At 38.3% G+C, this 13,148-nt stretch overlaps 1 protein-coding gene and 1 long non-coding RNA gene across 11 annotated transcripts in view; one reads left to right on the top strand and one right to left on the bottom strand.

Annotated features, from left to right (window-relative positions):
- KLHL7 (kelch like family member 7) overlaps positions 1 to 13,148 on the top strand; it is a 56,499-nt gene that overhangs the window by 36,296 nt on the left and 7,055 nt on the right. For 5 of the 9 annotated variants that reach the window (XM_086397369.1, XM_086397372.1, XM_086397373.1 and 2 more), the window contains one exon: positions 11,293 to 11,533. The exons of 1 other annotated variant lie outside the window; for it this stretch is intronic. In XM_086397369.1, the coding sequence (XP_086253495.1) occupies positions 11,293 to 11,533 (241 nt within the window). Of the gene's footprint in view, positions 1 to 611; positions 1,659 to 1,939; positions 2,204 to 11,292; positions 11,534 to 13,148 lie in introns of those variants that run through there. 3 more of the 9 variants (XM_086397377.1, XM_086397374.1, XM_086397375.1) reach the window with 2 other exon arrangements.
- The window catches only part of LOC147374492 (uncharacterized), a 22,326-nt gene continuing 12,983 nt past the window's right edge, over positions 3,806 to 13,148 (bottom strand). Inside the window, exon 2 of one of the 2 annotated variants that reach the window (XR_015162818.1) lies at positions 3,806 to 6,257. This is a non-coding gene — a long non-coding RNA (uncharacterized LOC147374492). Of the gene's footprint in view, positions 6,258 to 7,387; positions 8,648 to 13,148 lie in introns of those variants that run through there. The other variant, XR_015162819.1, reaches the window with a different exon arrangement.

Raw genomic sequence — 13,148 nt, 5'->3', positions numbered from 1 at the left:
TATCTACAGTCAGAATATAGGCTGATTTTTTTTTTACCTGAAGACATTTAGTTTCCTTCCTTAGTAGAAGACTGAGTGAATGGCAGGTACCATAAAGCTTGATGGCCTGTGCAACACAGTGCAGTAAGCACAATGTCAGTGTGCTTAACAGGTTGATACACCTACACATCTATTTCATACAAGTAATGTTAAGACTGTTGACATTTCAGTGGCTATTTAATTTCACTGCTTTTTAATTTTTCAGGATCCTTCTGAGTCAGGAGCAGGAAACTTATCAGTTCTTTTTTTCCCCAAGAAAAATCTAAAGTCACAGGAGCTTAAATTATAATTCTATGAACCACAGCTTTCAGGTGTTGATGATAGTTACACCCTCCTAACTTTGGTGTCGATTTTGACAGTTAAAAACCCAATTAAAGTATATTTTGGTAAATACTTTATCTTTTAGTAGATGTCTGTTTTGATGTACAGAGGTACAAGGAGAATACTGATTTCACTTGGGAGACAGCATTGTTTTTAGAGTAAGGCAAATATGGAATGACTACTAGCACTTGTTTCTGGCCTGTAGTTGTAACAATTTCCTTGATTCTTTTTTTTTTTTTTTTATTGAACAGTTGAAAAAAGATGAGTGTGCTGCACAAGCCTGGAAATGAGACTGTAACTTCAGAAATCTCATTTGATGTCTTGCTTTGCTCTTATAAATGGCACATACTTGGTGCTCTTCTGTATACTCAATCACAAGTTCTTAGATTTATAGTGGAAATATTTAAATAATTGAGGATATAACTACCAATAAAAACATTCTTATTCCATCAATTATTACTCATTTCCTAATGTTAACACTGTTAGCACCCCCATTATAATATTTATTAAATATTTCTGTTGGAAGTTCCACCCTCTCCTTTCTTTTTACTAAAACTACATCTTAAAAATTTTCACCATTTACTCTTAATATTTTGATATAAGTTGATTATTATTTCTAATATTAAAAGTCGGGAGGCTGATTTCTCTAAGTTATTATTTACCTTGAATCTCCAAAGTGAACATTATTTCATTTTCCATTTCAAGTAGACTGCTTAATAATAAATACTGTATAGGAATTGTTTTAAAATTCTTGAATTTAATATTTTCAGAGATGTTAAAATGGTTTTAACTATCCTTAATGGAACCCATTGATATGTGTCCTATACCTGTCCCAAATGATTATTTTCACTGAATTGATCTCCTTCAAAGACACAATTTAAGCAATACTACTTAATTGAATTATCTAGAATTAAGCAGTATCCCTATAAAGTGTTGTCTTTAGATATTCCTTGGATATCACTCATGAGAAGCAGCAAATATTTATATTAATTGCTGATTGAAAGATGATAAGAAAAAATATTTTTTTTCTAGTAGATAAGTAGATAAAGTAGTAGAAATCTTGGGTTGCTATATATTGAATTGAAATGATACTGTTCTTGTCATCCTTTGAGAATTCTGCTGAGTCTCCTCTTCCCCTTCCCCACTGTCCCTGTTGATATTTATCAAGTGTTTAATGATTATTGAAGAGTTATTTGTCTGAATCCAGTGCTCTGTTCTCAGAATTTGTGTTCTCAATTGTAGCATGGGAATGTTTTATAATACTGATGCCAAAATAAAAGTTGACTTAATTGACCAGATTATTTGGACTATTCCTGTCAGTGAAATGATAAGCTTTGAGGGCTTAAAACTTTGTAGGGGTCTTGGCTCACCACTTTCACATGGTGGAGACAGAGACTCTGCCTCAGAGAAAAAGGGATTCTGCATAATACCCTGCTAAAACCAGACAAGGAGTAAGAACAACACGGTGAGGACCAGGTCTGGTTGCAGAGGTAGAAAACCAGTGGTGCCATGTTTTACAGAATCATCAGATTCAAAAGGTTTATGCTGTGTATCTTTTTCTTTTGGCTTCACCGCACAGCTTGTGGGACTTTTAGTTCCCCTACCAGGACCCTCGGCAATGAGAGAATGGAGTCCTAACACTGGACCACCAGAGAATTGCCTCTAAGTACCTTTTCCTGCTCACAACTCTGAAGTAGACTCATCACTGAGCTTAGTGTCTGGCCCAATGCGTACGGAGACGGTCCTATACTATCATCAAGGTGGAACTTGGCGATTATATGTTGCATATGATTTTAAAAGACTTGTGCGTAAAAGAAGTATAAACCTTATACTACTACTACTACCAAGTCGCTTCAGTCGTGTCCGACTCAGTGCGACCCCATAGACGGCAGCCCACCAGGCTCCCCCATCCCTGGGATTCTCCAGGCAAGAATACTGGAGTGGGTTGCCATTTCCTTCTCCAATGCATGAAAGTGAAAAGTGAAAGGAAGTCGCTCAGTCGGAAAATGTTATTAAAAAATTAGAGAAGTTTTGTAAGAGTGCATCAGTGGTGTTTGTCACCAGCAGAGTGTTGTACAAGTAGTGTACTGAAGTCCAAGAGGGAGTGCTGCTGAAATGATCAGGAGCATCTGTCAGAACAGAATCTCCACAAAGGACAGCAGTAATCCCAGGTGGGTTGGACCCATAGCTGTATCCCCCAGGGACTGACATTGCTGGAAGACAAGTATGGGTCACCATGGGTGTCCTTTAAACGTTCTTAGTTGTCAGTATAATAGGTAACAGTGGTAAAACCAGTGTTCTTTGCAGCTTATGCACGTTAGGTATTTCTCACACCTGCTTGTTTGCAGGCAGTTTGGTGGTCCTCAAGTTCAGATAGAAGAGACTGCAACACATTCTGAGGTGAATTCTCAGTAGAGTGCCTTCCTAGAATGTTTTCCAAAATGGGAATATTGATAGCCTCTTTTTTTTTTCCTTATAAGCATCTCCATAACATACTTTTGTAGTTTTGTTCTAAAGTCAGCCTCACAGCCCTTGTACCACACATAGGTGTGGTACCTGAAGTTTCCCGCTTCAGGGATCAGTTCCTTTTGTGTTTAATCACTGTGTCTGCAAGAAACCTTGGTGAAAATACGACTCACCATGGGAGGGATGACTTCAGAGTCACTCTCATAAGCCACAGTCAGCCATAATTATTACCAGTTAACAGAGGAGTCCCCTTAAAAGACTGAGAGAAGACAGAAACAAAGTTGTAGGCATTTGATTGAGGGCCCTAGGTGGGAAAGGATAAGGAGACTGGGGAAGATAAGTCTATGTGGTGTTTTGAAGGATTCTAGTCATCCTGGAATTAGCTAGAGGGTAGTGGGTACATAAATGCAATGCTAGGGGGGCAAGAGTCAGGCTGAAGAAAGCCAACCAGGAGTGAAAGAAATTATCACTATTTTTACTATATCTTGTCACTTGGAAATTACTATTGGCTACCTTTGGTAATTGTTCATATGATGATCCCAAGGCACAGTAAGAACTATTATTCTAAAATCATGCTCAGATAGGTTTCTTGTGATGATTTTCTTTGAAAATCGGTAATCAGTATAAGAGATAATTAACTTCAGTTGTTATAAATGACAACAGATTGTACGACAGTGTATTGTACAGTCAGCTGGTTGTAAAGTGCAGTTTAACCAGAATTTGAAATTTTGGGGTTGGGCAGCAGCGGGGATTGTGAAGGATATATATCAGTCCTGTCCCTCACACTCAAAGTGTATGAGGTGTACACAACCTTGAAGCAGTTAGAGAAGACGGAGGCTGAGGTCACTGAAGCAGCCACTGAATGTAACTACTTAAAAGTCGTGATACTGATAGCTTACCTTGAACCGTGTCAGATTCGTGATCTCTGAAGAAGAGAATTTAGCTTCTGGACCAGAGACGAGGCTTGATCACTCAGAGCTTTTGTGTAGCAGAGTTTTATTACAGTGAAAAAGGGATGGAGAAAGCTTCTGATATAGACATCAGAAGGAGGCAGAGTGTCCCACTCAGTCTTATCAAGACCTTATATACTTCTTCAACTGGTTGCTAACAATAGTCTTACCAGGCCCACTCCCACAACATAAGTCTTAAAATAACATGATTAGTCAGAAGGTTCCTAGTAAGAAGGAGAAATTGTCCTCGACAAGATACATTGTTGTTATATAATCATTCAGTTCAATTCAGCTCAGTGTCCCACTCTTTGCAACCCCATGGACTGCAGCTCGACAGGCCTCCCTGTCCATTATCAACTCCCAGAGCTTACTCAAACTCATGTCCACTGAGTCGGTGATGCCATCCAACCATCTCATCCTCTGTCGTCCCCTTCCCCTCCTGCCTTCAATATTTCCCAGCATCAGGGTCTTTTCCAATGAGTCAGTTCTTTGTATCAGGTGGCCATAGTATTGGAATTTCAGCTTCAACATCAGTCCTTCCAATGAATATTCAGGACTGATTTCCTTTAGGATGGACTGGCTGGATCACCTTGCAGTCCAAGGGACTCTCAAGAGTCTTCTCCAACACCACAGTTCAAAAGCATCAATTCTTCGGCACTCAGCTTTCTTTACAGTCCAACTTTCGCATCTGTACATGACTACTGGAAAAACCATAGCCTTGACTAGACGGACCTTTGTTGGCAAAGTAATGTCTCTGCTTTTTAATATGCTGTCTAGGTTGGTCATAGCTTTCCTACCAGGGAACAAGCGTCTTAATTTCATGGCTGCAGGCACCATCTGCAGTGATTTTGCCGCCCCTCAAAATAAAGTCTGTCACTGTTTCCATTGTTTCCCCATCTATTTGCCATGAAGTAATGGGACCAGATGCCATGATCTTAGTTTTCTGAATGTTGAGTTTTAAGCCAACTTTTTCACTCTCCTTTTTCACTTTCATCAAGAGGCTCTTTAGCTCGTCTTTGCTTTCTGCCAAAAGGGTGGTGTCATCTGCATATCTGAGGTTATTGATATCTCTTCCAGCAGTCTTGATTCCAGCTTGTGCTTCATCCAGCCCAGTGTTTCTCATCATGTACTCTGCATATAAGTTAAATAAACAGGGTGACAATATACAGCCTTGACGTACTCCTTTTCCTATTTGGAACCAGTCTGTTCCATGTCCAGTTCTAACTGTTGCTTCCTGACCTGCATACAGATTTCTCAAGAGGCAGGTCAGGTGGTCTGGTAGTCCCATCTCTTTCAGAATGTTCCATAGTTTGTTGTGATCCACACAGTCAAAGGCTTTGGCATAGTCAACAAAGCAGAAGTAGATGTTTTTCTGGAACTCTCTTGCTTTTTCGACGATCCAACAGATGTTGGCAATTGATCTCTGGTTCCTCTGCCTTTTCTAAATCCAGCTTGAACATCTGGAATTCACGTACTGTTGAAGCCTGGCTTGGAGGATCTTGAGCATTACTTTGCTAGCCTGTGAGATGAGTGCAATGGTGTGGTAGTTAGAGCATTCTTTGGCCTTGCCTTTCTTTGGGATTGGAATGAAAGCTGACCTTTTCCAGTCCTGTGGCCACTGCTGAGTTTTCCAAATTTGCTGGCATATTGAGCGCAGCACTTTCACGGCATCAATTTTTAGGATTTGAAATAGCTCAACTGGAATTCCATCACCTCCACTAGCTTTGTTCACAGTGATGCTTCCTAAGGCCCACTTGACTTTGCATTCCAGGATGTCTGGCTGTAGGTGAGTGATCACAGCATCGTGATTATTTGAGTCATGAAGATCTTTTTAATATAGTTCTTCTGTGTATTCTTGCCACCTCTTCTTAATATCTTCTGCTTCTGTTCAGTCGCTCAGTCGTGTCTGACTCTTTGCGACCCCATGAATCGCAGCACGCCAAGCCTCCCTGTCCATCACCAACTCCCGGAGTTCACTCAGACTCACGTCCATTGAGTCAGTGATGCCATCCAGCCATCTCATCCTCTGTTGTCCCCTTCTTCTTCTGCCCCCAATCCCTCCCAGCATCAGAGTCTTTTCCAATGAGTCAACTCTTGGCATGAGGTGGCCAAAGTACTGGAGTTTCAGCTTTAGCATCATTCCTTCCAAAGAAATCCCAGGGCTGATCTCCTTCAGAATGGACTGGTTGGATCTCCTTGCAGTCCAAGGCACTCTCAAGAGTCTTCTCCAACACCACAGTTCAAAAGCATCACTTCTTTGGCACTCAGCTTTCTTCACGTCCCACTCTCACATCCATACATGACCACGTACAATTTCTGTCCTTTATTGTGCCCATCTTTGCATGAAATATTCCTTTGGTATCTCTAATTTTCTTGAAGAGATCTCTAGTCTTTCCCATTCTATTGTTTTTTTTATTTCTTTGCATTGATCACTGAGGAAGGCTTTCTTATCTCTCCTTTCTGTTCTTGATATAATTTGGCCTGGAGTACAAAATGAAGCAGGACAAAGGCTAATAGAGTTTGCAAGCACCCTCTTCCAGCAACATAAGAGAAGACTCTACACATGGACATCACCAGATGGTCAATACCCAAAGCAGATTGATTATATTCTTTGCAGCCAAAGATGAAGAAGCTCTATACAGTCAGCAAAAACAAAACTGGGAGCTGACTGTGGCTCACATCATGAGGTCCTTATTGCCAAATTCAGACTTAAATTGAAGAAAGTAGGGAAAACCACTAGACCATTCAGGTATGACCTAAATCAAATCCCTTATGATTATACAGTGGAAGTGAGAAATAGACTCAAGGGATTAGATCTGATAGACGGAGTGCCTGAAGAACTATGGATGGACACTGTACAGGAGGGGATTAAGACCATCCCCAAGAAAAAGAAATGCAAAAAGGCAAAATGTTTGTCTGAGGAGGCCTTACAAATAGCTGTGAAAAGAAGAGAAGTGAAAGGCAAAGGAGAAAAGGATAGACCCATTTGGATGCAGAGTTCCAAAGAATATAATCATTACAGAGCTTAAGGAAAAACATACCATTGAGCAAGGTGAGTTGTTTTGTTGTGTAATCATTAGTTCTGGGCTTGAATAAAGTTGGTCTTAGGTAAAATAGATTGTTGCCATAACAACTCAGATCTGAAGAAAAAAACCATCTTATGTGATAACGTGAAGGAATGTAGAAAAAGGAAAACATTTGTATAAGGAGGGCCCCAGACTCCTTATCAACGCACCTCAGAATTAACTCTCAGTACAAAATAGATAATGACAGCAGTGGTGGTCTGAGAAGAAGAGATCCCTCTGGGATGGATTTGTCCAGCAAGCTTCATGGAACTTTGAGGGGAACTTACTGATAGAGTTTAGATAGATAGAAACAGAAAGAAAAGAATATATTTAATCCTAAGTATGAATATATCTTAATTGTTAAATTTTTTCATAAAAAGCAAAAGCATACAAAATATTAACTGAATGGATTCTAACTTTTTCCTTTAAAAAAGGAATTTAGATATAGGTGTACTTTTCATGAAACTATGTCTAGGAATGCTGTGGCATCTGGCATAAACCTTTCTCCCCTAGTTTTGCTTGATTTTCTCTCAAAATGATACAAAATAAAGTTCTCAAATCTTTATTTTTAAAAAGTTTTTTTCATACTGCATTTTGCATATCTTATTAAAATTTACATGTGTAGTGTTTCTGTTATTTGAGGATTCATGTGTTTTCAGAATGCAGATTATATAAAATCAAACTTTTCTTTTAAGGAAAATATCAGGCTGATATTTTTGCCTTAAGGCATTTGAAGAAAAATACTACATCCTATCAACTCAGGAAGCTTTTCACTTCCTGTAGCAGTGTCCTACAGCTGAAAAATCACAACATGTAATGAAGTGCTCTGTCGTCAACTCCAGACTTCAGTGTGGTAGGAATTCAGAAAAAGGTAATCAGAGAAGCTTGCAAAAAAAGTCTTGATCCTGAAAAAAGTCTAGAATGTGATGTATCACAGCAGAGGCAAGAAAGGTTGACTGGGACCAGGAAAGATAGGACTTTATACTTGGGTGTATCTCTATAGTATGTGGGGATGCATGCATAGACGATTTTTCAAAACTTAAATCCTTCTGCTTGTGTTTTTTCCAGTTTTCTCATTTTCATATCTTCTCAGCATCTAAGCATAGAACCTTGCCTAGTTCAGTTCACTCAGGTGTGTCCAACTCTTTACAACCCCATGGACTGCAGCATGCCAGGCTTCCCTGTCCATCACCAATTCCCAGAGCTTACTCAAACTCATGTCCATTGAGTCAATGATGCCATCCAACCATCTCATCCTCCGTCATCCCCTTCTCCTCCTGCCTTCAATCTTTCCCAGCATCAGGGTCTTTTCCAATGAGTCAGTTCTTGCCATCAGGTGGCCAAAGTTTTGGAGTTTCAGCTTCAGCATCAGTCCTTCCCATGAATATTTAGGACTGATCTCCTTTAGAATGGACTGGTTGGATCTCCTTGCAGTCCAAGGGACTCTCAAGAGTCTTCTCCAACACCACAGTTCAAAGGCATCAAATCTTCGGCGCTCAGCTTTCTTTATAGTCCAACTCTCACATCCATACATGACTGCTGGAAAACCATAGCTTTGACTAGATACATCTTTGTCATCAAATTAATGTCTCTGCTTTTGAATATGCTAAGTTGGTCATAACTTTCCTTCCAAGGAGCAAGCGTCTTTTAATTTCATGGCTGCAGTCACCATCTGCAGTGATTTTGCTGCCCCCAAAAATAAAGTCTGTCACTGTTTCCATTATTTCCCCATCTGTTTGCCATTAAGTGATGGGACCAGATGCCATGATTTTAGTGTTTTGAATGTTGAGTTTAAGCCAACTTTGCCTAGAATGGATAATAAAACTTAACTGAATTAAGTTATATTTTTAGGGTAACAATTTCCTGCTCACACATATACAGTGTGACTCTAGTGCTAGTCATCCATCTGTTGCTAACATGAAAGCTCCATGTGCTTTTACCTTGCCCACAGTCCATGTGTGCAGAGAGCCATAAGTAATTCTTCCTCCACCTACAGGATTGGGAGTGGTCCCGTCAGTGCAATAAGACCTGGCACTCATATCCACTAAGCGGACAGGCCTGACTTCCCATCTGTTGTTTTCCCCTCTCTGCTTGCTTCTTCAACTACGCACATCTCCTAGACAGTATATAACTTATATAGTATAAGTTATTAAAGGGCAGATGTTAAATCACATTCTCTACTTTGGATGAAGCGTAGATTGAAGGAATTGGGCATATTTCCAAGGGAGGTTGGCCCATATACACCCAGGAAAAAATACCATAAACTCCCCTGCATACAATCTAAGCCAGATGATACAGGTGCATTTAACACCTGACAGATACATATAACGAGCCAAAGTATAAAACATTACTGTTTATGTGAAATGAAGTCTTATTTTTCATTGTAGGTAGAAATTCTTGCAAAGAAAGATCATTTCACTTATCTGCCTAGAGGATGAACTCTTAGGCAGAATATTATATATGGCTAATACTTATCAAGCATAGTGTTTAACATGTATAGTGGAAGAGTTAGAAAAGATTTAAGAACTTTGAAGACTTCTAGAGAAATCAGAGCCCAAATTGCAAGTAGATAGAAGCATGTGCCTATTCCTGTGTCTCACACACACCCTGCATACACACTAGCTAATCAGTTCCCTTGGACTTAAGAGTTCTGAGAGAGCAATTTAATTCTTGAGTATGAAGCATAACCTAGCCCTGTATGACTTAATGATCATCCATTCCCTACTCAGGTCCTTGAGTAGTACTGGAAGGTTAGAACTATTGTTACCAAGCTCTTTCAAATTACTTCACTCTTCTGAACCCCATGTCGTAGTATCTATGTAGTTCATTGAGCTAAAAGAAGTAGCATTTTTGTTTTCTTAGTTCGAGCATCTACATGGGTAGCTCTTTTTATTTTGAAGAGTACCAGATGTTAGACACCATTTCAAAGAATGTCTGACCAACTTTCTCATCCTGAAATTAAGGAAGAGCTTCGAAACATGTTCTTAAAGATATCTTTGGAATCGTTTGCATATTATTTTCTAATATCAAATAAATTGGGTATAAGAGTGGCAAGACTTGAGGTTCACTAAATATAACATCATTAATAAAATTGTATTTCTCTGCTATTCAACCTGGTCAGGTAGGAATTATGAGTAATTTGCATAATACGTAAGAGATTAACTTTGTTTGCTTTTGAGATATTGCTCCCTGTAGAATATTCTATTGCTTACTTTTTTTCATTCTGTACTATATAGTTTCCCTAAGGAAACAAATTTCTAAAATATTCTTCCTCAGTTTTTCAAATCCATTGAATAAAACTGACATTTCAGGATGACGTTTATCCTACAGTTTTGTGTGCCTACCAATAAACATACCACTGAGTAGCCCATGGGGACTCAGTAGACCCTACTTTGAGAATAAAAAAGGGATTAAGGCTCTGTTTCTCTAGTCACCTAAGAAGCAGAATGTTTATCATTACTGGGAGTCAAGATACTCTACATCAGGTGCTCTTTTTCCTGAAGAGATCATTTCTTATGTCCTATGATGCTTTGATGAGCTAGCATAATAGCTATCAGTCAGATTTTCCCAAAAGGAACTCAGCATTAATCAATCACACACAGTGCTTTGCTTGATAAGATTGGGAATTGTCTGGATTTCAGTCTGACCCTGATTATTTTCAGCCATTTTCAGAATGCAGCCAGAACACTGTAGCTTCCTTGCTTTAAAAGGGGGAGGATCCAACAAGCTGTAACTTTGGAAGCATTCCCCCACATATTTTCATAGAAGACAGGCACGGGCTTCAAACAAAAAGTGGTGGTGCTGTGAGCAGCCTTTTTTGTGAAGTGCTGATAGGCGCTCATTTCTTCTCATTGAGAAGGAAAAGTTTGAGCTTCCAGATTACTCAGATTATCCAAGTATATCACAAATATCACAGCTTTAAGAGTCTGGCTGACTATACTGACTCAACTGAATATTTACAAAAAATATCTCTCAGAAGTCTACAAAATGCCTTCTGTCTTTAGACATCAGTAAGCTAATGGCAGTTAAGCTTCAAATTATCCACTCTTTACATCACTATACATCTGGCAAAGAAGGGATGCACATATTTCTTTTTTTTTAAGTCTTTAACAAAACTACTTATTTTAGAATTTTCTTGTGTTATTATCCTCAGTAACAGAAGGAATAGAAGACTGGGTGGTAGCGATGAATGCAAATGTATTATAGTTTATTTTAGAGCCAGAAAAGACCCAAAGCCATCTCTGTCTTCCTCTTGCCTTCTGCCACAATTAACCAACATTCTGAAGAAGAAATCACACAAAATTAGATAATAGTTTCAAGCCCAACATTCTTATATATACTGATAAACTAACATATTCTTATGTTTTGTATGTTCTCAACTGTATCTTTGCTTCCTCCTTTTCAGTTATATTTTTCCGTCATTGAAAGCTTCCTGTCCTTTCCTATTACAGGATTATAGCTGGACAGACATCCGCTGCCCCTTTGAAAAACGAAGAGATGCAGCATGCGTGTTTTGGGACAATGTAGTTTACATTTTGGGTGGCTCCCAGCTTTTCCCTATAAAGCGAATGGACTGTTATAATGTCGTTAAGGATAGCTGGTATTCCAAACTGGGCCCTCCAACACCTCGAGACAGCCTTGCTGCGTGTGCTGCAGAAGGCAAAATTTATACATCCGGAGGTTCCGAAGTTGGTAAGGACTTATTTAGTATTTGTATTTGTGCTTTAAAGCCAAGTGTATATATAGGCTTTTATATCTAAATAAAGAGTTGGTATTATTTGTCCAGATACTTTTTGACATAATTGAAATACATAGCTGTCATATGTTAGAGCACATTTCCTTAAGGTTTACCTTAGTCTATATAAACCGTTAAGAGAACTTCATCTTAAATTATGTTAATTATCCAATTTCTGTCATGATAAAGCTTTCGTTGACGTCATATGGATTTGAACTTCATTGGTGCCATGTGGATTAGTTATTTTATATGCCTAATCTTGGAGAAGGGAATGGCAACCCGCTGCAGTATTCTTGCCTGGAGAATCCCATGGACAGAGGAGCCTGGTGGGCTGCGGTGCATAGGATCACAGAGTTGGCCGTGACTGAAGTGACTTAGCATGAATGTACACATGCATACATGTTGTTTGCTTTAAAGATTTCAGAGTTTGGCTTACTTGTAGACCCTTTAAGATCTCTTTATTACAGTCAAGCTTTTAAAATCTATTATCTTTGCTTTTTTTGTATCAGGAAAAGGTAAGACAAAACTTTTTCATTTGCTTCATGCTTTCACTTTTTAATATAATGACTGGTAATGGTATCTTGGGCTTTTTGATCAGAATGGGGTGTGTGTATGGGTATAAAAGCCATTCTCATTGATAATTTGCTAGTGTCTACTAGTGTTCCTTTTCTAAATGAAAAAAATTTCTAAATGAATATTCTACATGCAGACTAGATGCATATTAGCTTTTATATGCTTTCATCTTTTCAAATAATTTCTTTAGCTAAATAATGGGCTTATAAACAAAACTAGGAAGATCAAGTAACTATAAGATATGGAATTTAAATGTTAGTCTTTTTATTTTCTTTGATGATTTTTATATTAGCCCAAATAATGTTTTAGTTTTGGTCAGCATATTTATTTTTTACCCCCCACCCCCAAATGTTTGTAAAATGAATACAAGAAAGGTTATATTTTCTAAATGTGACTTTAGGAGGTGACCTTTCCCCTCTTTAAAAGCATTCTTCACACAATGTCTAATACAGCATATTTGAAATAACAATAAATCCTAAATATAGTAGGAAGTGTTTTATAGATATACTTTTGTAGAAAATATAGTAGATAACTTCATTTCTTCATCATTTACTCTACTTAGTTTTTCACTTCAATAGTAACTTTTTTGGTATCTACTATATACTGTGTATTTCCCTTATGTCAACTAACTGAATCTACTAGATTGGAAGTGTTTAAAAAGTTAAAAAGAAGTTATTGTTAGTCATGATATTACTTCTTCCACTTGGTATTCTTTGATCTTTGCTCTTTGTAGGCTTTGGTTTTGATAGAGAATTACAAGGGTGCTGTTGTTTTTAAACATTAGAAAAGTCAAGAAAACTTGGAGATGAGCAATAATTTCATTAAGTTCTAACTTCTTTTTTTCTTGGGAAAGAAAAACACACTTGACCTTTAATAGTATCATTTCTAAAAAAACAAAAACTCTTTACTGAGCTCCTGTCATGTACAGAAGTTGTAAAACAGGATGAGTGTGTTTTACCATTAAAATGTATAATCAAAGAGCACCAGAAACATACAACA

The sequence above is a fragment of the Bos grunniens genome, chromosome 4 (genome assembly GCF_055505025.1).
Source record: "Bos grunniens cultivar Pamir isolate PY7600 chromosome 4, Bosgru_T2T1.0, whole genome shotgun sequence".
Classification (NCBI taxonomy): Eukaryota; Metazoa; Chordata; class Mammalia; order Artiodactyla; family Bovidae; genus Bos; species Bos grunniens.
This window is presented reverse-complemented; position numbering and strand designations above follow the sequence as displayed.